The 20,713-nt window shown below is 44.0% G+C and overlaps 1 protein-coding gene and 1 long non-coding RNA gene across 2 annotated transcripts; both read right to left on the bottom strand.

The window, feature by feature from the left end:
* Positions 1-1,768: 1,768 nt before the first annotated feature.
* LOC141072510 (uncharacterized) lies at positions 1,769-4,377 on the bottom strand. Its single transcript, XM_073559785.1, has one exon. The coding sequence runs from the start codon at positions 4,293-4,295 to the stop codon at positions 3,171-3,173; it is 1,125 nt and encodes a 374-aa protein (XP_073415886.1). The 5' UTR covers positions 4,296-4,377; the 3' UTR covers positions 1,769-3,170.
* Positions 4,378-4,415: 38 nt separating this feature from the next.
* Positions 4,416-10,118, bottom strand: LOC141072511 (uncharacterized). The gene is made up of 3 exons (XR_012226693.1): positions 10,015-10,118; positions 9,729-9,819; positions 4,416-4,447 (listed from the first exon to the last, which is right to left on the bottom strand). It is a non-coding gene; the product is annotated as an uncharacterized lncRNA (long non-coding RNA).
* Between the last annotated feature and the right edge of the window lie 10,595 nt (positions 10,119-20,713).

Here is a 20,713-nt window from a genome sequence, read left to right as displayed (position 1 = left end):
CACCATTCTTAATTATTTGTGGAGCTAAAACATTTGACATTTGCCTGCATTTTTATATCTACACATGGTTTACACAAATTATATTTTCTTGTCTTAACTCTATACTATTTACCATTAGAAGCTGTGTATTTTTGTAATTATCTGTATGTATACATGATTGATTACCACTTCTGTCTCTGTAAAAACAATCCCTTTTAATCCCTTTCCGACATTTGGCATAAATGTATTCCAATGTTGGACTCCCTTCCTTTGAAGTGGGCTCCGTCACTGAGCCCACATCTTTTCCGGCACATGTCAGCTGTCAACTACTCCACCTGTGGCATGCACACAGAGATGGGGTAACAACAAGTGTAGGAAGATGACAGTCCATTGAGTCCATACAAGGTGCAAGGCCACTTGATCCGAGAATCACAACCTGGCTTCCCCAAACGTATCCATGGTTCAGCGATGGTCAATGGAGCAGATCTGTTTTCTTCCAACCAAGGCTGAAAACCCCTAGGTTGTTTCCTATAGAATGATAGATCCGTGACCTTCGTGATGGAGCCATGATGTAAATGGCTGCCGTCCTGTCTCTGGTCCTTTTGGGATGTATGGATGTCTTGGCAGAATCTCTCTGGCTGTTTCTCTCTCTGTCTCTTTATACAGAGGCCTGTAACCTATTTGTACACTTAATAAGTGTCCCTCATTCAGTATTTACATAAAGGGTAAGAATGGAGATGAGAACAAGTAGCATTAAATGATTATTTAAACTATTTGCATCATTTTTCTCTCTCTGCTTTAGAAGTCAACAAACTGGCTCCATAACACAATGCATAATTAGCATATCAGCAAACATCACCAGTGATCAAGGATAAGCGCACAATAAAAGTCAATATCACCGGGTTACACAAACAAAAGTCTGTTTTCTTGACCAACTAGAAATCAACACTTAAATTTAAAGCCAACATACAGATAACATTCTATTATTCTTCGTTTGCTAAAAAATAGTCATCTGGTTAATTAAGGAACAATGCTCTATATCTTCACAATGCCAAAAGTAAAAAAAAAAAATTGTTTTTAAAAATATTAAAAAAGTAAAAAAAAATATAAAAGTTCAAATTCCCCCTTTTGCCCCATTTAAAATAAAACAATAAAAAAATACATATTTGGTATTGCTGCATTCAAAATCACCCGATCTATCAAAATAAAAAAAGAATTAACCCGATCACTAAACGGCATAATGAGAAAAAACGTAAAAAAATGCCAGAATTAAGTTTTTTTGGTTCCCACACTATTGCATTAAAATACAATAACAGGCGATCAGAAGATCATATCTGCACCAAAATTGTATCATTAAAAACGTCAGCTCGGCCCACAAAATATAAGCCTTCACCCAACCCAAGATCATGAAAAATGAAGATGTGACGGGTATCGGAATATGGAGCAATTCTTTCATACTTTACCTAATAAAGAGTTATTTTTACTGATAAATGTTTGTTTTGGGTCGTTTATTTTCTGTTGGTATTTGGTTTATCCTATAAAACTCCCATATAATATTCTCACCTTGAATTTATCCTATAAAACTCCCATATAATATTCTCACCTTGAATTTATCCTATAAAACTCCCATATAATATTCTCACCTTGAATTTATCCTATAAAACTCCCATATAATATTCTCACCTTGAATTTATTCTATAAAACTCCCATATAATATTCTCACCTTGAATTTATCCTATAAAACTCCCATATAATATTCTCACCTTGAATTTATCCTATAAAACTCCCATATAATATTCTCACCTTGAATTTATCCTATAAAACTCCCATATAATATTCCATCTTGAACGCACGCCGCGTGCATCATGTTTTTGTACAATTTGTGAATAATATATATAGGTTCTCCTCGTCTGAGTTATTTTTCATTGTCAACAAAATACGATTTTCCTGTAATTCATTTCTCACACTCTAGGTATAATAATGACTTTTCCCTGTGTTGGATTTTTGATGTTTAAAAAGGTTGTCGGTATCTGCTTTCTTGGGTCTCTTGAGGTTGCTACATGATGTGAGCCCTGTGCCCAATCAGCACTGACGTCACTGTCCCCACCTTCGGACAAATCAAGCATCATGAAGCCGTCAGAGAGCAGCTGCAGCCCTGGCTTCCTGTTCATGTTCAATATGTCCAAAGGAAGGAGCAGTGAAGCTGATGCTGATTGGGCGCAGGGCTCGTGTGATGTGAGAACCTCACATAAGCCTCGGGACAGTGAGTCTCAACACCACTGAAGTGGAGCCGGCACGCCAGCGGAGTATGAGTGTTTTTATTTTAATGAGGCCAAACATAAGGAATGAGTTCACGGAGAAAAAAAATATATATACCGTGTTTTTTGGACTATAAGACGCACCTAGATTTAGAGGAAATTAGGAAAAAAAAATTGAAGCAAAAAATGTGGTTAATTCTGTACTTAATATCCCTTATCCTGGTATATATGGTCCCCTCATCCCTATTCTGATACACATGGCCCCCTCATCCCTACCCTGGTATACATAGATCCCTCATCCCTATCCTAGTATGCATGGCCCCATCCTTATCCTAGTATGCAGGGTCCCATCCTACTGTGGCATGATTGGCCCCATCCTACTCATGGTATGCAGTGCCCCATCTCATCGTAGTATGCATGGCCCCATCCTTATCCTAGTATGCAGGGTCCCATCCTATTGTGGCATGATTGGCCCCATCCCGCTCCTGGTATGCAGTGCCCCATCTCATCGTAGTATGCATGGCCCCCATCCTTATCCTGGTATGCAGGTCCCCATCTCTTCCTAGTATGCAGGGCACCATCACTATTCGGGTATGACTGGCCCCCCATTCCAGTCCTGGTATGCATAGCCCAATCCTTATAATTGGCCCCCATCCTGGTATCCATGGCCCCATCACAAAACATTTTAAAAAAAGCATTACACTTACCTACCCGGCGCTCCCTTGCTGAATCCTGCTCTGATACCAGCAACTGGTTCATGCTTGTAAGCAGCACATGGCAGGGACATAATGCGTTGCTCACAAGCAGAGCACAGCTGCCGGAGTACTCGCCGTTAAAACTATTTCAACATTATGAACATAAAAAAGTCTTCTCCCCTATGTGACGTCTCTGATGTTTATTAACAGTTGATTTCCAAGTAAAATATTTCCCACATTAAGAAAATGAAAAAGGCTTCTCCTCTGTGTGACTGCTCTGATGTCTAACAAGATTCCCTTTCCGGTTAAAATATTTCCCACAATCTGAACAGGAAAAAGGCTTCTCCCCTGTGTGAGTTCTATGGTGAGTAACCAAATCTGATTTCTGGTTAAAACATTTCCCACATTCTGAACAGGAAAAAGGCTTCTCTCCTGTGTGAGTTCTTTGGTGTATATCAAGATTCCCTTTCTGGTTAAAACATTTCCCACATTCTGAACATGAAAAAGGCTTCTCTCCTGTGTGAGTTCTTTGGTGTTCATTAAGGTTCCCTTTCTGGTTAAAACATTTCCCACATTTTGAACAGGAAAAAGGCTTCTCCCCTGTGTGACTGCTCTGATGGCGATCAAGATGCCATTTTTGGTTAAAACATTTCCCACATTCTGAACAGGAAAATGGCTTCTCCCCCGTGTGAGTTCTCTGGTGACTAACAAGATGCCATTTCTGGTTAAAACATTTCCCACATTCTGAACAGGAAAAAGGCTTCTCTCCTGTGTGAGTTCTTTGGTGTTCATTAAGATTCCTTTTCTGGTTAAAACATTTCCCACATTCTGAACAGGAAAATGGCTTCTCCCCCGTGTGAGTTCTCTGGTGACTAACAAGATGCCATTTCTGGTTAAAACATTTCCCACATTCTGAACAGGAAAAAGCCTTCTCTCCTGTGTGAGTTCTATGGTGAATAATAAAAAGTGATTTTTTGTGAAAACATTTCCCACATTCTGAACATGAAAAAGGCTTCTCTCCTGTGTGCGTTCTATGGTGTGTAACAAAATCTGATTTATGTGTAAAACATTTCCCACATTCTGAACAGGAAAAAGGCTTCTCCCCTGTGTGAGCTCTCTGGTGTCTATCAAGAACCGATTTCTGATTAAAACATTTCCCACATTCTGAACAGGAAAAAGGCTTCTCCCCTGTGTGAGTTCTATGGTGAGCAACAAGCAGTGATTTACGTGCAAAACATTTCCCACATTCTGAACATGAAAAAAGCTTCTTTGCTAAAGGAGCAGTTTGTTTTGTAATGCCTCTTTTGTGACTTTGATTTTTCTTAGTAGTCAGTAATGAATCAGAAGATGGGACCTGTTTCATAGGATCAGATGACAGATCTTTGCTGTGAATGGATGATACTATATCTGGAGTAATAGCAATCACTTCAGTTGTATCTTGTAGGATCTCAAGATCATCAGATTTAAAACTTGAAGATGTCAGCTGTCCCTCTGATCTCCTGGTACAGTCATCTGCTAAAATAAAATAAAATAAAACAATTATTTTTAATAAAATATCCTTGAGTTTTATATTTTTGAACATTTCTACTTAAACTGTCCATAAAAATGGCAAGCTATGTAAAAACTTTAATTATTTACCAAGACAATGACAGTTCACAGTCTAATAGAAAACCTTGTTGGATGAACCAGTAGTGTGCGGTGTTCAACTGTTTGGTTTCTTTTTATTCAATATTTGGGAGGCAGAATGAACAATCAATGTTATGTGGGAGAAAATAATACCAATTCTCATCTCACAAAAACAAGTCCCCACTCAGGTCCATCATCTGTCATTGGAAAGACAGAGGTTCCCACACTATTAGTGGATCAAAGGTTGTTGAAAAGCAACAAGGTTTCTATAAACCAATCCAGCAAAATCCGCTCTCACTTCGGAGTCTTGCAGTGTGCGCAAACAACATTTAGGATCCCTGTATTTAGCAATACTATAGTGAGAAGAATCCACTTAATTTGCGGTGTCTCCTGGAGCACAATCTGGGCACTATGTGCTGGGTAAGAGAATGGCAAATGTGTAATTTTCACTCTCCAACATCCACTGCGTGTTAATTTCCGGGAAGTTGCTGTGGAGTCAAAATATTCACTCCTCCTACACACGTGGTTAAAATTGTTGGTACCCCTCGTTTGATGACAGAAAAACCCACAATGGTCACAGAAATAACTTGAATCTGACAAAAGTAATAATAAATAAAAAATCTATGAAAATGAGCAAATGAAAGTCAGACATTGCTTTTCAACCATGCTTCCACAGAATTAAAAAAAAAATAAAACTCATGAAATAGGCCTGGACAGAATTGATTGTACCCTTAACTTAACCGCTTCATGACCACCAACGTTAGATAAACATCGGCGCTAGCAGGGCTTTGTGCAGCGCGGACGTTTGTCTACGGTCGGCGGTTTTGTGCTCATCGGGACCCCACATACCTTATAACTAGGGGATTCCACCGCACAACGCTTCCTGTGATCCATGACCTCATCGAGACCTGATTTGTTCAGGTCCTGATGACATCAGCGTCACACCAGCCAATGAGTCAAATCACTAGGAAAGTTTGCTGCAGCAATCAACTTTCCCGGGCTATCTGCCCCATAAAAACGCTGTTTCTCCTCAGATCTCCTGTCAGTGAGAGATTAGAGGAGAAACAGTGTTACAATTGCTGCTGCCAACAGCTGTGTCAGTCAGCGATTGTGCTATAAAGTAACAATACAGATAAGGCAGGTTAGGGTTAGTGCTATAGTTAGGGTTAGTGTTGGGACTAAAGCTAGGGTTTCATCTAAAGTTAGGGTTAGGCTAAAGAATTAGGCTTTACTCAAATGCTTCCCCAATTATTTGGTCACGTCGTAGTTTTCAATTTTCGGTAAAAAAATAAAAATGAATAAAATGGCCCGTCAGTATTATAGTACAGAGGAGGCTTATGCACTTTTATGTTCTGACAGTGAAGAAAGTGCAGTGTCAGATGGCGATGTGGATATCGAGGGCTTTAGTAGCAGCGACAGTGATAGCTCAGAAATGAGCAGTGATTCTGGTCCATCCTCACACACAAGGACCAGTACAACAAGAAGGACAAATAGCGCTTCTGGAGAAATGTCTCCAACTCAGGGAACAATGCCCAGTACTAGCGCTGTCCCTAGTGCTCGGGAATTGCCACACACCAATGTCCAAGGGGCTTTGCCTCTTGATGTAGCATTTCCCAGATGGGAGGCTTCGGATTCGGCTACTCCATTCATCCCTAATTTTAATGCCATTCCTGGTATAAATGTGGAGGTGGAAAATTTTGGACCAATTATTTTTTTAAATTTGTTTCTGACAGATAGCTTGCTAGAGCATATTGTCCTACAAATTTATATGTGTCCCAATTCATCAGCCAGAATCCACCATCCTATTATGCTAGGTCAAATTTATGGACACCAACTAATGTCCTAGAAATGAAAAAATTTTTAGGACTTACATTCATTATGAGGCTTGTTAAAAAAACGAGCATTCGGTCCTATTGGTCCAACCGCCCTGTTCAAGCCACCCCTATGTTTCCTGCCGTTCTTCCTAGGACCCATTATGAAATGCTCATGAGATTTTGGCATTTTAATGACAATAGTCAATGCCTGCCCAGAGATGCCCCAGAACATGACAGACTATTCAAAATCAGACCCATCATCGAAGACTTGACAGAAAAGTTCTTAAAGCTCTACACCCCAACAGAAAACATTTCCATTGATGAGTCACTTGTAAAATTCAAAGGAAGACTGCACCTCAAGCAATTTATTCCTTCTAAGAGGGCAAGGTTCGGAATAAAGCTCTATAAAATGTGCGAGAGTTCAATCGGATACACATCAGCTTTTCACATTTATGAGGGGAAAGACAGCGAACTAAACCCACCAGGATGCCCTACTTATCTGGGGACATCTGGAAAAATGGTTTGGGAGCTGATAACTCCATTTTTACAAAAAGGCTACAATCTGTATGTTGACAACTACTACACCAGCATACCCCTATTTAAAAGTCTGGTTGAACATAACATAGGGGCTTGTGGGACCATTCGCAAAAACCTTCAGGAGTTTCCACAATCATTGGTCAGCAAAAAGTTCTGAAAGGGGCAGTCAGGGGCTTTACACAATGGAGAGCTGCTTGTCCTTAAGTATAAGGATAAAGATATTTTTATCCTGAGCTCGATCCACACAGATGCCACAAGGGCCACTGCAGACCAACAGGGATCCACTACTCCAAAACCTGTGTCTGTCATTGACTACAACAAATATATGGGGTGTGGACCTTGCAGATCAGGTTCTACAGCCATACCAGGTATCAAGAAAATCATAGATCTGGTATAAAAAGTTAGTCATGTATTTGTTTCAGGTGGCCACATATAATTCTTTTGTGTTATACAAAAAAGCCGGAAATGCAGATACTTTCCTTGATTATCAGGAAAAGGTCACTGAAAATCTTGTTTTTGAAAATTTTGTCCCCGCCAATCCTTTAGAATGTGAAGATGTCAGAAGACTCACTGAGCGACATTTTATTGCACTCATCCCAGTAACTGAAACAAGAAAGAACCCCCAGAGAAGATGTTGTGTATGTTCCTAGAGAGGAATGAGGCATGATCCCCGCTATTATTACCCACAATGCCCATCATTGCCAGCCTTATGCCTCCATGACGGCTTTACAATCTCCCACACAGAACCACGTTTTTGAACTGTTTTGACATTCAAGCATTTGGTTTATTTAGTGACAGACACATTTGAGTAGAGCTGACGTAACAATTTCCGGGGGTAGGTGGGGGGAGGTCTCCAGAGACACAAGCTGGGCACAATATATTGGGCACTACAATGACATTTTGGCAATTTTTGCTCTGAAACTTCTACGAGTTTCTGGAAATCATCCATGTAGTGAAAATGGTCACTATATCCATAGATGAATTCCCAGAGGGGTGTCATTTCCAAAATGGGGTCACTTCAGGGGGGAATTCATCTATGGATATAGTGACCCTTTACCTATCTACCTATTTTCCAATGTAAAATCTGGGGTTAAAACAACATTTTAGTGGTAAAAATGTAATTATTTCTTCTTCACTGCCCAATGGTATAATTTTCTATGGAACAGCTGTGGGGTCAGTATGCTCACTGCACCACGAGAAGAATTCATTCAGGGAAGTATTTGGTAAAATGCAGTCACTTTTAGGGCTTATGCTGTTCTGGCACCTCAGGGGCTCTGACAATGTGACATGTCACCCACAAACAATTCCAGCAAAATCTGCTCTCCAATATGGCGCTCCTTCCCTTCCAAGCTCTGCCATGCGCCCAAGCAGTGGTTTACCCCCACATATGGGGTATCGGCGTGCTCAGGAGAAATTGCACAACAAACTGTATGGAGCAATTTCTCGTGTTACCCTTATGAAAATGCAAAATATGGAGCCAAAAAGATTTGTGAAAAATCTTCTTTTTTTTTTTTTTATTTGCATGGCGCCATGTTATAAACGTCTGTGAAGCACCTGTGGGTTCAAGGTGCTCAATACACAACTGGATAAGTTCCCTAAGGGGTCTAGTTTAAAAAATGGGGTCCCTTTTTGGGAGTTTCCACTGTTTAGGCACATCAGGGGCTCTCCAAAAGCGACATGGCAACCGCTAATTATTCCAGCATATTTTACATTCAAAAAGTGAAATGGCGCTCCTTCCATTCTGAGCCCTGCCGTGCACCCAAACAGTAGATTTCCCCCACATATGGGGTATCGGCATGCTCAGGAGAAATTGCAAAACAAAATGTATAGTCCATTTTCTCCTGTTACCCTTCTGAAAGTAAAAAAAATTAGGTGTAAAGGAAAATTTGTGTGAAAGAAAAGTAAATGTTTATTTTTTCCTTCCACATTCCATTCATTCCTGTGAAGCACCTGAAGGGTTAATAAACTTCTTAAATGTGGTTTTGAGCCCCTTGAGGGGTGCACTCTTTAGAATGGTGTCACTTTTAGGTATTTTCTGTCATATTGACCCCCCAAACTCACATCAAATGTGAGGTGGTCCCTAAAAAATGGTTTTGTAAATTTTGTTGTAAAAATGAGAAATCGCTGTTTAACTTTTAACCCTTATAACTTCCTAACAAAAAAAATTGATATAGTTGATATAGATGCTACTGCGCAGGCGCCGCCATCGCCGGTGACATTTTGCTGGATGTAATTTTTTTCTAAGCCTCACAATAGCCACAATATTATAGGCATTATCACCAATAATATCAATGCTATTATATGCATTATGTAATAATGGGGGCAGGTCAGTGAGGGGTCAGCGACCTGTCATAAGCCAATACAGATGAATATGTAATCAGAGCACCACATAAAGCCCCGCCCACAGCCCCACCCACAGCCCCGCCCCAGAGAATGAGAATCTCATTAACAGGAAAACTACAAATACAGATTACACAACAGTAAACCAGAGTTGCCCTCATTTATGGTGGACCATTGGAGCTACTATGGATCCTGAGCAGAAGATTAGAGAAAATAATATTGCTCCCCATTTCAGGAGAGATTGTGCAGTAATCTGAATTCCTTAGGACCAAAAACAATGTAATTGGTTATAAGTTCTATAGAAAAGGGCTTTCAATGCCCAAAGTCATTTGAACAGTTTTGGGTGGAGGAGAATGTTGTGGTCTAGAGGCAAAATGGTGATCATGGTAATACGGCAGGACTACACCACCGATAAAGCAGCCACAGCCGGTGACTGAGAGGAATCTGTGACTTCTCTGCATTCAGTGGTTACTACTCACCTGGGTAGTCATATGTGGGAATCTCCTCTTTACACCACTCATCATCTCTCACATATGTCTCTGTAGTATTAATATGGGTCAGATCTTCACCCTGAAACAAATATTGTAAAAGTCACCGACAGATGGAGAAGTCCCATCTATGATCAGCTCTAATCCTGCCATCTCCACCGTTCTCATTACACAAGTATAAAACATATAATACTGGTGGATAAAACAAGACTGAGCACAAGACCTTCACAGCCGTCTACACATCATAGGGGAGATCTCCTGACACCTCTCCATCTACCTGATGATCCTGAGGAGCACTGGGATCTTCTTGGTTACAGTCCTGTGGAAGAAGAGGACGGGGACATCTCTCTGGTGTTGTCCTCTTACTGGATAGATCTGGAGGAAACACATACAGGGACTAAATTAATTCTCTACATACAGATAATTATAGGCCGTGTGTATTTAGTCGTGTCTGTTACCTGGTGATGTGAGGGGCTGGGGAACCTCCATTATGACGTCATTGTACAGATCTCTGTGTCCTTCTAAATACTCCCACTCCTCCATGGAGAAATAGACAGCGACATCCTGACACCTTATAGGAACCTGACACATACAATGATACAGTCATCCCCCCGATCCCTTTATAGTGTTAGTGTATAATGTCCCAGCATTCCCAGCAGTGTCTCCTCTCCAGTCAGCAGCTCAATCATCTTGTAGATGAGTTCTAGGATCTTCTGGTCATTGATGTCCTCATGGATCAGGGGGTGAGGTGGAGACCCGTGATTGGGCTCAGGGGTCTTCCCCATCCCTCAGACACAGGGTCCTGACAGCGATCACTAGAGGTCTTCTTCACCACTGTGTAATCCTGGTTATGGAGAGACACATTAATAAATCTCACTACAGACATTTCCAGAGTCCTCACCTCTCCAGTTCTGTCCATCTGTTATTCCCATAGATAAGAATGATGTAATGTGACGTCATCAGAATCTCTCACCTCTCCAGTGAGACGGAAGAGGATCTCTAGGGTGAGGTGTAACATCCTCTCCGCCATCTTGTCTCTGTCCATATCAATCCTTGATGGGTAAATCAGGAAAATTCTCTTCTGTAGAAGATCTTCACTGAGAGGATCCGATATTGTAGAGACCTGAATGAGAAGATGATCCGATGTAACATCATAAGAATCCTGTGTAATAATACAATTACTGGAGATAATAAGGGAAACATATGAGGAGATTTATTATCTTACAGGGTTTAGTTTTCTTCCCTGACATCTACTAATAAAACCTATATATTTAGGCCACAGACAACAAGCAGTTTCCTCCTCGGAGTCGTCAGCTGAACATGTTCCTCATAGACTCATCTTCCATAACGCTAATTCTCGTCTCATTACCGACACTGGAATCGGCATTAGCAATACTGCAGGAGAGATTCATTACACGCGACATGAGAAATAACTCCTTCATGATGAGGACGACATCTTCATCTTCTACTACGGCTCTAGAGACAGATTTGACCAGAGTCGGTCACTGCCTCCATCCCCACCGGCCGTCTATATGAAGGTTTCCCGTCTTCCCCGCACTGGAATCTTCTATCCCGTTAGATCTCAGCTCTGAGTCACACACAGAAGTTTGAGGCTTTTAGAAAAGATTTTTTGTTTCCACAAACACAACGGACAGAAATGATCTGATCCCAAAGTCTCCATGTACAGTGATTTATGGGGTTTATTTCTGGCCTTAGGCTTTCCTATATTACAAGAAAAACTCCAGAAAAAGCCGATATTAACACCTTTCCTACATTAGACTTACTATTCCGTCCATGTGACCTGGGACCTAAGTCCCAAGGACGGGATAGTACGTCTAGCGCGATCAGCTGCACTCACGGGGGGGAACGCAGCTGATCACGGCCGGGTGTCAGCTGATTATCACAGCTGACACCCGACAGTATGTATCAGGGGCGGTCACGAACTGCCCCGACACGTTAACTCCTGGCACACTGCGATCAAACACGTTCGCAGTGTATCTGGGGTTTAGGGATGCATCGGCAAGGAGGGGGCTCCCTCCGTGCTTCCCTGAGACCCCCAGAGCAGCGCGATGTGCATCACTGCCTGCTGCGGGGGCCTCCTTCCCTGAAGGTCCCCGAATCCAAAATGGCGGCGGGGACCTTCGGGGCCTGCAGGGAGGCGGCTTCCTCATGCCTGCAAAGCGCCAGCATGAGGAAGCCTGCAGCACTGTCTGTGACAGATCGCTGATCTCTCACAACGATCTGTGATGTGACAGATCAGCGATCTGTCACATGACATTTATGTCCCCCCTGGGACAATGTAATAAAGTTAAAAAAAAAAAAAAAAAGTTTAAAAATAATTTATAAAAAAATCACTAAATAAATTTAAAAAAAATATATATATATATATATATTCCCTAATAAATTCATTTTTTGAAAAAAAAATAAATAAAAGTACACATATTTGGTATCTCTGCATCCGTAACTACCCGCCCTATAAAACTGTCCCACTAATTAACCCCTTTGTTGAACCTCTTAAAAAATAAAAATAAAAAACGAAGCAAAAAATAATGCTTTATCATCATACCGCCGAACAAAAAGTGCAATAACGCGCGATCAAAAAGACGGATATAAATAACCATGGTACCGCTGAAAACGTCATCTTGTCCCGCAAAAAACGAGCCGCCATACAGCATCATCAGCAAAAAAATATAAAAGTTATAAAAGTTATAGCTCACAGAATAATTATTTTTTATATAAAATTGTTTTCAGTGCATAAAAGCGCCAAAACATAAAAAAAGAGATAAATGAGGTATCGCTGTAACTGTACTGACCCGAAGAATAAAACTGCTTCATCAATTTTACCGCATGCGGAACGGTGCAAACGCACCCCCAAAAGAAATTCAGGAAACGCTAGTTTTTGTTCATTCTGCGTCCCAATAATCGGAATAAAAAGCGATCAAAAAAGTCACGTGACCGAAAATGGTACCAATAAAAACGTCAACTCGTCCCGCAAAACATAAGACCTCACATGACTCAGTGGGTCAAAATATGGAAAAATTATAGCTCTCAATATGTGGTGATGCAAAAACTATTTTTACAATAAAAAGGGTCTTTTAGCGTCTGACAGCTGCCAAACATAAAAACCGCCATAAATAGTAAATCAAACCCCCCGTTATCACCCCCTTACTTAGGGAAAAATAATAAAATAAAAAAAAAATATTTCCATTTTCCCATTAGGGCTAGGGTTATGGTTAGGGGTGTGTTGGGGTTAGGGATGAAGTTAGAATAGGGGGGTTTCCACTGTTTAGGTACATCAGGGGCTCTCCAAACGTGACATGGCGTCCGATCTGAATTCCAGCCAATTTTGCATTGAAAAAGTCAAACAGCGCTCCTTCCCTTCTGAGTTCTGCCATGCGCCGAAACAGTGGTACCCCCCACATATCAGGTATCAGCGTACTCAGGACAAATTGCACAATAACTTTTGCAGTCCAATTTCTCCTGTTACCCTTGGTAAAATAAAAAAAATGGACCTGAAGTAATTTTTTTGTGAAAAAAAGTTAAATGTTCTTTTTTTTTAAAAAAATATTCAATAAATTCCTGTGAAACACCTGAAGGGTTAATAAACTTCTTGAATGTGGTTTTGAGCACCTTGAGGGGTGCAGTTTTTAGAATGGTGTCACTTTTGGGTATTTTCCATCATATAGACCCCTCAAAGTGGCTTCAAATGTGATGTGGACGGAAGAGGATCTCTAGGGTGAGGTGTAACATCCTCTCCGCCATCTTGTCTCTGTCCATATCCATCCTTGATGGGTAAATCAGGAAAATTGTCTTCTGTAGAAGATCTTCACTGAGAGGATCCGATATTGTAGAGACCTGAATGAGAAGAAGATGATCCGATGTAACATCATAAGAATCCTGTGTAATAATACAATTACTGGAGATAATAAGGGAAACATATGAGGAGATTTATTATCTTACAGGGTTTAGTTTTCTTCCCTGACATCTACTAATAAAACCTATATATTTAGGCCACAGACAACAAGCAGTTTCCTCCTCGGAGTCGGCAGCTGAACACGTTCCTCATAGACTCATCTTCCATAACGCTAATTCTCGTCTCATTACCGACACTGGAATCGGCATTAGCAATACTGCAGGAGAGATTCATTACACGCGACATGAGAAATAACTCCTTCATGATGAGGACTAGAGTTGAGCGAAACAGGTCGAAAAATTTCAAAAGTCGCCGACTTTTGGCAAAGTCGGGTTTCATGAAACGAAACCCGACCCTAGGATGAGGTCGGCCACGAGGTCGGCGACTTACGCGCCAAAGTCGCGTTTCAAAAGTTTGTTTTGCGCTCTTTTACAGCCAATCAGGATCCACGGACACTGTGGGCAACGTGATGACATAGGCAGGGGTCACCACCATCTTTCAGAAGGGCATGCAAGAGATTGGCTTGCTTTGGTGGGCGTCACAGGGGGTATAAAAGGGCGTGCACGCCGACCGCCATCTTACTTCTGCCGATCTCAGTATAGGGAGAGGTTGCTGCTGATTCTGTAGGGAGAGCGTTAGGCAGGGAAGAAGACAAAAAAACTGCTTCTGCTGCTAGCGATTTGGCCTGCACAACACACAAGTCACTGTGTGTGCAGTGCAAGGGGAGGCTATATTGTGGTGTATCAGTGGTGTTGGTTGTTGGGCTGCCTTTTAAGGCTTCCTGACAGGCTGGCATTGCTGTTTACCCACTGCTCCGCAAACTGCTTTTTTAAAAGCAATCCAATCTCCCTTATCCTGTAGTCACTTTGGTCACAGCTGTGCCATCAAGCCTGTCACATAGCGCTCAGATATTCATTGGGCCTCACACAATCCACAAGTGTCCAGTGTCCAAAAGTGTGCGCAGAGATTCAAAATCTCCCTTATCCTCTCGTCACTTTGGTCACAGCTGTGCCATCGAGCCTGTCACATAGCGCTCAGATATTCATTGGGCCTCACACAATCCACAAGTGTCCAGTGTCCAAAAGTGTGCGCAGAGATTCAAAATCTCCCTTATCCTCTCGTCACTTTGGTCACAGCTGTGCCATCGAGCCTGTCACATAGCGCTCAGATATTCATTGGGCCTCACACAATCCACAAGTGTCCAGTGTCCAAAAGTGTGTGCAGAGATTCAAAATCTCCCTTATCCTCTCGTCACTTTGGTCACAGCTGTGCCATCGAGCCTGTCACATAGCGCTCAGATATTCACTGGGCCTCACACAATCCACAAGTGCCCAGTGTCCAAAAGTGTGTGCAGAGATTCAAAATCTCCCTTATCCTCTCGTCACTTTGGTCACAGCTGTGCCATCGAGCCTGTCACATAGCGCTCAGATATTCATTGGGCCTCACACAATCCACAAGTGTCCAGTGTCCAAAAGTGTGTGCAGAGATTCAAAATCTCCCTTATCCTCTCGTCACTTTGGTCACAGCTGTGCCATCGAGCCTGTCACATAGCGCTCAGATATTCATTGGGCCTCACACAATCCACAAGTGTCCAGTGTCCAAAAGTGTGTGCAGAGATTCAAAATCTCCCTTATCCTCTCGTCACTTTGGTCACAGCTGTGCCATCGAGCCTGTCACATAGCGCTCAGATATTCATTGGGCCTCACACGATCCACAAGTGTCCAGTGTCCACAAGTGTCTGCAGAAATTCAAAATCTCCCCTGTCCTATAGACACCTTGTACCTTGTTTTACATTACTATATAGTTTGTTGGATTTTGTCTACATTTCTACCAAAAATGAGGAAGGCTGGTGGAAGAGGCCGTGGAATTGGGCGGGGGTTGGCAGCTGGTAATGATGGTGTTGGTGGTGGATCTGATGGTAGTGGCAAGAGCAAAATAGGACCGAATGCAGGAGGTGTTGAGCCTGCGTCATCGTCTGGCTACATAAGGCCTCGAACGCTTAGTTTTCTAGGAGTTGGCAAACCGCTTTTAAAGGCAGAGCATCAGGAAAAAGTTTTGTCTTACATTGCTGACTCAGCCTCCAGCTCTATCGCCTCCTCTTCTTCAGTTGTAAAAAGTAAAAGCACTGAGTCGTCATTGGAGGCTCATGTTCATGAACCACACCTTTCCTTGTGTCCTTCACCCCAACCAAGATTGAAGGATGACGCAGGCCATACTACTGATTACTCCATGGAGCTGTTTTCACATACCATGCCTGGATTATCAAGTCAAATGGTGAATTACCCAGGCCAAGATGAATCTGACATGGAGTGCACTGATGCACAGCCGCTGATGGATGATTCTGCTGGTACATTCACTCAGAGCACTACATTTTCCTCGCAGTGTACAGAGCCAGATTCTGACCCTGATGAGACTCAGGTGCCCCTTCCCGCACACTATACCACCATACACGGTGACACAGAGGAAGGTGCACATGACATAGAAGAGGAGGTGATGGATGACCCAGTTGTTGACCCAGATTGGCATCCATTGGGGGAAGAGGGTGCTGCTTCCAATAGCTCAGATGAGGAGCATCCACAGCAGACATCGACATCGCAACAGCTGTTATCTGGCAGGCCCGTAGCACTCCAAAGACAGGTTCCAAACATAAAAAGAGTTGCTGGACAGCTTGTCCAGAGGGTCAAAAGATGACAGCGTGCTAGGCCGCAAAATGTCTGCCAAAGTAGGAAGAGTGCAGTGTGGCACTTTTTTGAACAAAATCCTCCTGATCAGGCCAAGGTTATCTGTAAGAAGTGCGCAAAGACCTTTAGCCGAGGGAAAAATCTGAAAAATTTGAATACCAGTTGCATGCTTAGACATTTAACCAGCATGCACTTGCAAGCGTGGACACAACACCAAACCTCAAGTGCCACATGTGCAACTGATCACAACGAAGGTAGTCAGCAACGCTACATTGTTTCCCCCACTGTAAGCCCACCGGTTAGCACAGCAGCAAATGTTGAGGTGTCGTTGCAAGGCCACAGCAGTCAGGGAATCCCACTGTTATATCAACGAAAGACTGATTCTAGGCCATCAGAAAGAACACCAACTCCATCACCATCATCAACCCTCTCTCAGTCCGCCCTGCCCACCGCTACTTCCACCATATGCAGCTCTCAAGTCCAGCTCACCCTCCCAGACACTATGAGTAGGTCAAGAAAGTACTCAGTCTCTCATCCGCGTACACTGGGTTTGAACGCCCACATTGCCAAACTAATCTCGTTTGAGATGATGCCCTTTCGGTTGGTGGAAAGCACAGCTTTCCGCGAACTCATGGCCTATGCAGTACCACGCTATGACCTACCCAGTCGCCACTTCTTCTCTCGCAAAGCCATCCCAGCCCTCCACCATCATGTGAAAGACCGCATTGTCCATGCACTCAAGCAGTCAGTGAGCGGAAAGGTGCACCTCACAACTGATGCATGGTCCAGTCGGCATGGCCAGGGCCGTTACGTGTCCATCACTGCGTACTGGGTTAATATGGTGGATGCAGGGTCCACAGGGGACAGCGGTGGTGGGACAGTGCTGCCTAGCCCACGGTATAGGAAACAGTTGGCTGTAGGCGTTCGACCCTCCTCCTCCTCCTCCTCCTCCTCCAGAAGTGAAAGCTCGTCCACAGAGCGCAGTCGTACGAGCACTCCATCTGCAGCTGCCACTGTTGCACACGATGTGTCCCCCTATCGAGCAGGTAGTGGAAAGCGTCAGCAGGCTGTGTTGCAGATGATGTGTTTGGGCGACAGACACACCGCCGAGGTGCTGGCCGAGTACTTGAAGCGACAAACTGAGTCATGGCTGGGCAGTGTACATCTTGAGGCAGGCAAGGTAGTTAGTGATAACGGCCGTAATTTTGTGGCAGCCATAGCCCTTTCAAAACTCAGCCACATACCTTGCTTGGCTCACACCTTGAACCTGGTGGTGCAGTGCTTCCTCAAAAATTATCCGGAGTTAACAGCCCTGCTCCAGAAGGTGCGAAGACTGTGCGCGCACATCCGCCGGTCGCCTGTACACTCCGTTCGTATGCAGAAGCTGCAGCGATTGCTCCACCTTCCCAACCACCGCCTCATTATCGACATTGCAACAAGGTGGAACTCCACCCTGCACATGGTGGAGCGGCTGTGCGAGCAGAGGCAGGCCATAATGCATTTGTGGGAGGATACACGGCCAGGCACTTTGAGAGCAGACATGGAGTTGACAGGTGTGCAGTGGTCGAAGCTGAAAGACCTCTGTAAAGTCCTTCAGTTTTTTGAGGAATGCACACGGCTGGTAAGCGCAGACGACGCCATCCTAAGCATGAGCATCCCACTTATGCGTCTGCTCATGCAAACTTTGACGCACCTTAAGGAGCAGGCGTCTGCAGCCAATGTTGATGAGGAGGAAGAGGAGGAGGGAATCCTTGATGACATTCAGCCATTGTCTGCTCAGGGACCTCTCCTGGACGAGGTGGAGGAAGAAGAGGAGGAGGAGGATGATGATGGGGATGATTACTTAGGGGAGGAGGATGCATCTCGTGGGGCAAGTGAAAATGTTGGCGTGGCAAGGTCTGGTACAGGGTTTGTGCGTGACTGGAGGGATGTGGATTTGCCAGAAAGTGCTCCTCCACCCAGCACTCGCAGTGCATCATTGACACCGGGAACATTGGCCAACATGTCAGATTATGCCTTGCAGATCCTAAAAAGGGACCCCCGCATTGCCAAAATGATGAACGATGACGACTACTGGTTGGCCAGCATCCTGGATCCACGCTATAAAGGCAAATTACAAAACATCATGCCACAGGAGAACCTTGACCTAATATTGGCTAATAAACAAGCAACTCTGGTAAATCGGTTGCTTGAGGCATTCCCAGCACACAGCAGCGGTGATGGTTCTCACACGAGCCGTACGGGCCGGGGGCAGCTTGGCAGAGGTGTTCGTGGTGCACACAGCAGAAGTGGCGTTGGAGACAGGGGTTTCATGACAATGTTGTGGACTGATTTTTCAAATACCGCTCACACAACTGGTAATACTGCATCGATGGAAAGTGACAGGAGACAGCAGTTGTCAACTATGGTAACAAACTACTTTTCCTCCCATATCGATGTTCTCCCACACAGGTCATTCCCCTTTGACTATTGGGCCGCTAAACTGGACACTTGGCCTGAATTGGCCCAATATGCCTTACAGGAGCTCGCTTGCCCAGCTGCAAGTGTGCTATCGGAAAGAGTCTTCAGTGCAGCTGGATCAATCCTGACAGAAAAAAGGACCCGTCTGTCAACCCAAAATGTGGATGATCTAACCTTCATTAAAATGAACCATGCATGGGTTTCCAAGGATTTTGTCCCACCTTCCCCTGATGACACATAGGGTGACAGAAAAATGGCTTGCTTTGGTCCGCCTCTTCCTGGGACTTGACCTATTTCGCCTTTTGCATCAGCTGAATGTCCAACATCAACATATGCCACTTTCTAAAACTCCCTAACTGTGCTGCCTCCCCCCCATGGCCGGGGTCACCACCTAGCGCACGACACCGTGCGAGTGCCGTTGCCCTGGACAGGTGGGTATGCCGACTCTTGGGCGCGGGCACTGGCACAGGGTCCCTCATAGTGCAATCAAGTGTCTCTGACGGTGGTGGTGCACACCCGCCGTCAGACACACCGCTGTACTATGAGGGGCCCAGTGCCAGTACCGACGCCCACGAGTGGGCCCCCCTTGCTTGGGCAGGGCCCCAGCATTTGCAATCTTTACCTCTCCCTGCTCCTCCGCTGTGTAATCTGGGCCGTCAAATCCATACTGTGCCTGACACCGTCTGAGCCTGCCTCCTGAGACATATATTTTGAATGTGTACGCTATCCATACATGTTATCTGGGGATACGGTACCCTTTCTAACCTTTGTGCAATCACGTGCAATCCATACTGGGCCTAACACCGTCTGAGCCTGCCTCCTGAGACATATATTTTGAATGTGTACGCTATCCATACATGTTATCTGGGGATACGGTACCCTTTCTAACCTTTGTGCAATCACGTGCAATCCATACTGGGCCTAACACCGTCTGAGCCTGCCTCCTGAGACATATATTTTGAATGTGTATGCTATCCATACATGTTATCCGGGGATACGGTACCCTTTCTAACCTTTGTGCAATCACGTGCAATCCATACTGGGCCTGACACCGTCTGAGCCTGCCTCCTGATGTATAGACATATATTTTGAATGTGTACGCTATCCATACATGTTATCTGGGGATACGGTACCCTTTCTAACCTTTGTGCAATCACGTGCAATCCATACTGGGCCTAACACCGTCTGAGCCTGCCTCCTGATGTATAGACATACACTCACTGGCCACTTTATTAGGTACACCATGCTAGTAACGGGTTGGACCCCCTTTTGCCTTCAGAACTGCCTCAATTCTTCGTGGCAGAGATTCAACAAGGTGCTGGAAGCATTCCTCAGAGATTTTGGACCATATTGACATGATGGCATCACACAGTTGGCGCAGATTTGTCGGCTGCACATCCCTGATGCGAATCTCCCGTTCCACCACATCCCAAAGATGCTCTATTGGATTGAGATCTGGTGACTGAGGAGGCCATTTGAGTACAGTGAACTCATTGTCATGTTCAAGAAACCAATCTGAGATGATTCGAGCTTTATGACATGGCGCATTATCCTGCTGAAAGTAGCCATCAGATGTTGGGTACATTGTGGTCATAAAGGGATGGACATGGTCAGCAACAATACTCAGGTAGGCTGTGGCGTTGCAACGATGCTCAATTGGTACCAAGGGGCCCAAAGAGTGCCAAGAAAAAATTCCCCACACCATGACACCACCACCACCAGCCTGAACCGTTGATACAAGGCAGGATGGATCCATGCTTTCATGTTGTTTACGCCAAATTCTGACCCTACCATCCGAATGTCGCAGCAGAAATCGAGACTCATCAGACCAGGCAACGTTTTTCCAATCTTCTACTGTCCAATTTCGATGAGCTTGTGCAAATTGTAGCCTCAGTTTCCTGTTCTTAGCTGAGAGGAGTGGT

The sequence above is a fragment of the Dendrobates tinctorius genome, unplaced genomic scaffold (assembly GCF_039654945.1).
Source record: "Dendrobates tinctorius isolate UK_male_01 unplaced genomic scaffold, ASM3965494v1 ptg000274l, whole genome shotgun sequence".
Classification (NCBI taxonomy): domain Eukaryota; kingdom Metazoa; phylum Chordata; class Amphibia; order Anura; family Dendrobatidae; genus Dendrobates; species Dendrobates tinctorius.
The sequence above is the reverse complement of the archived record's forward strand: the minus strand, read 5'-3'. Positions and strand labels throughout refer to the sequence as shown.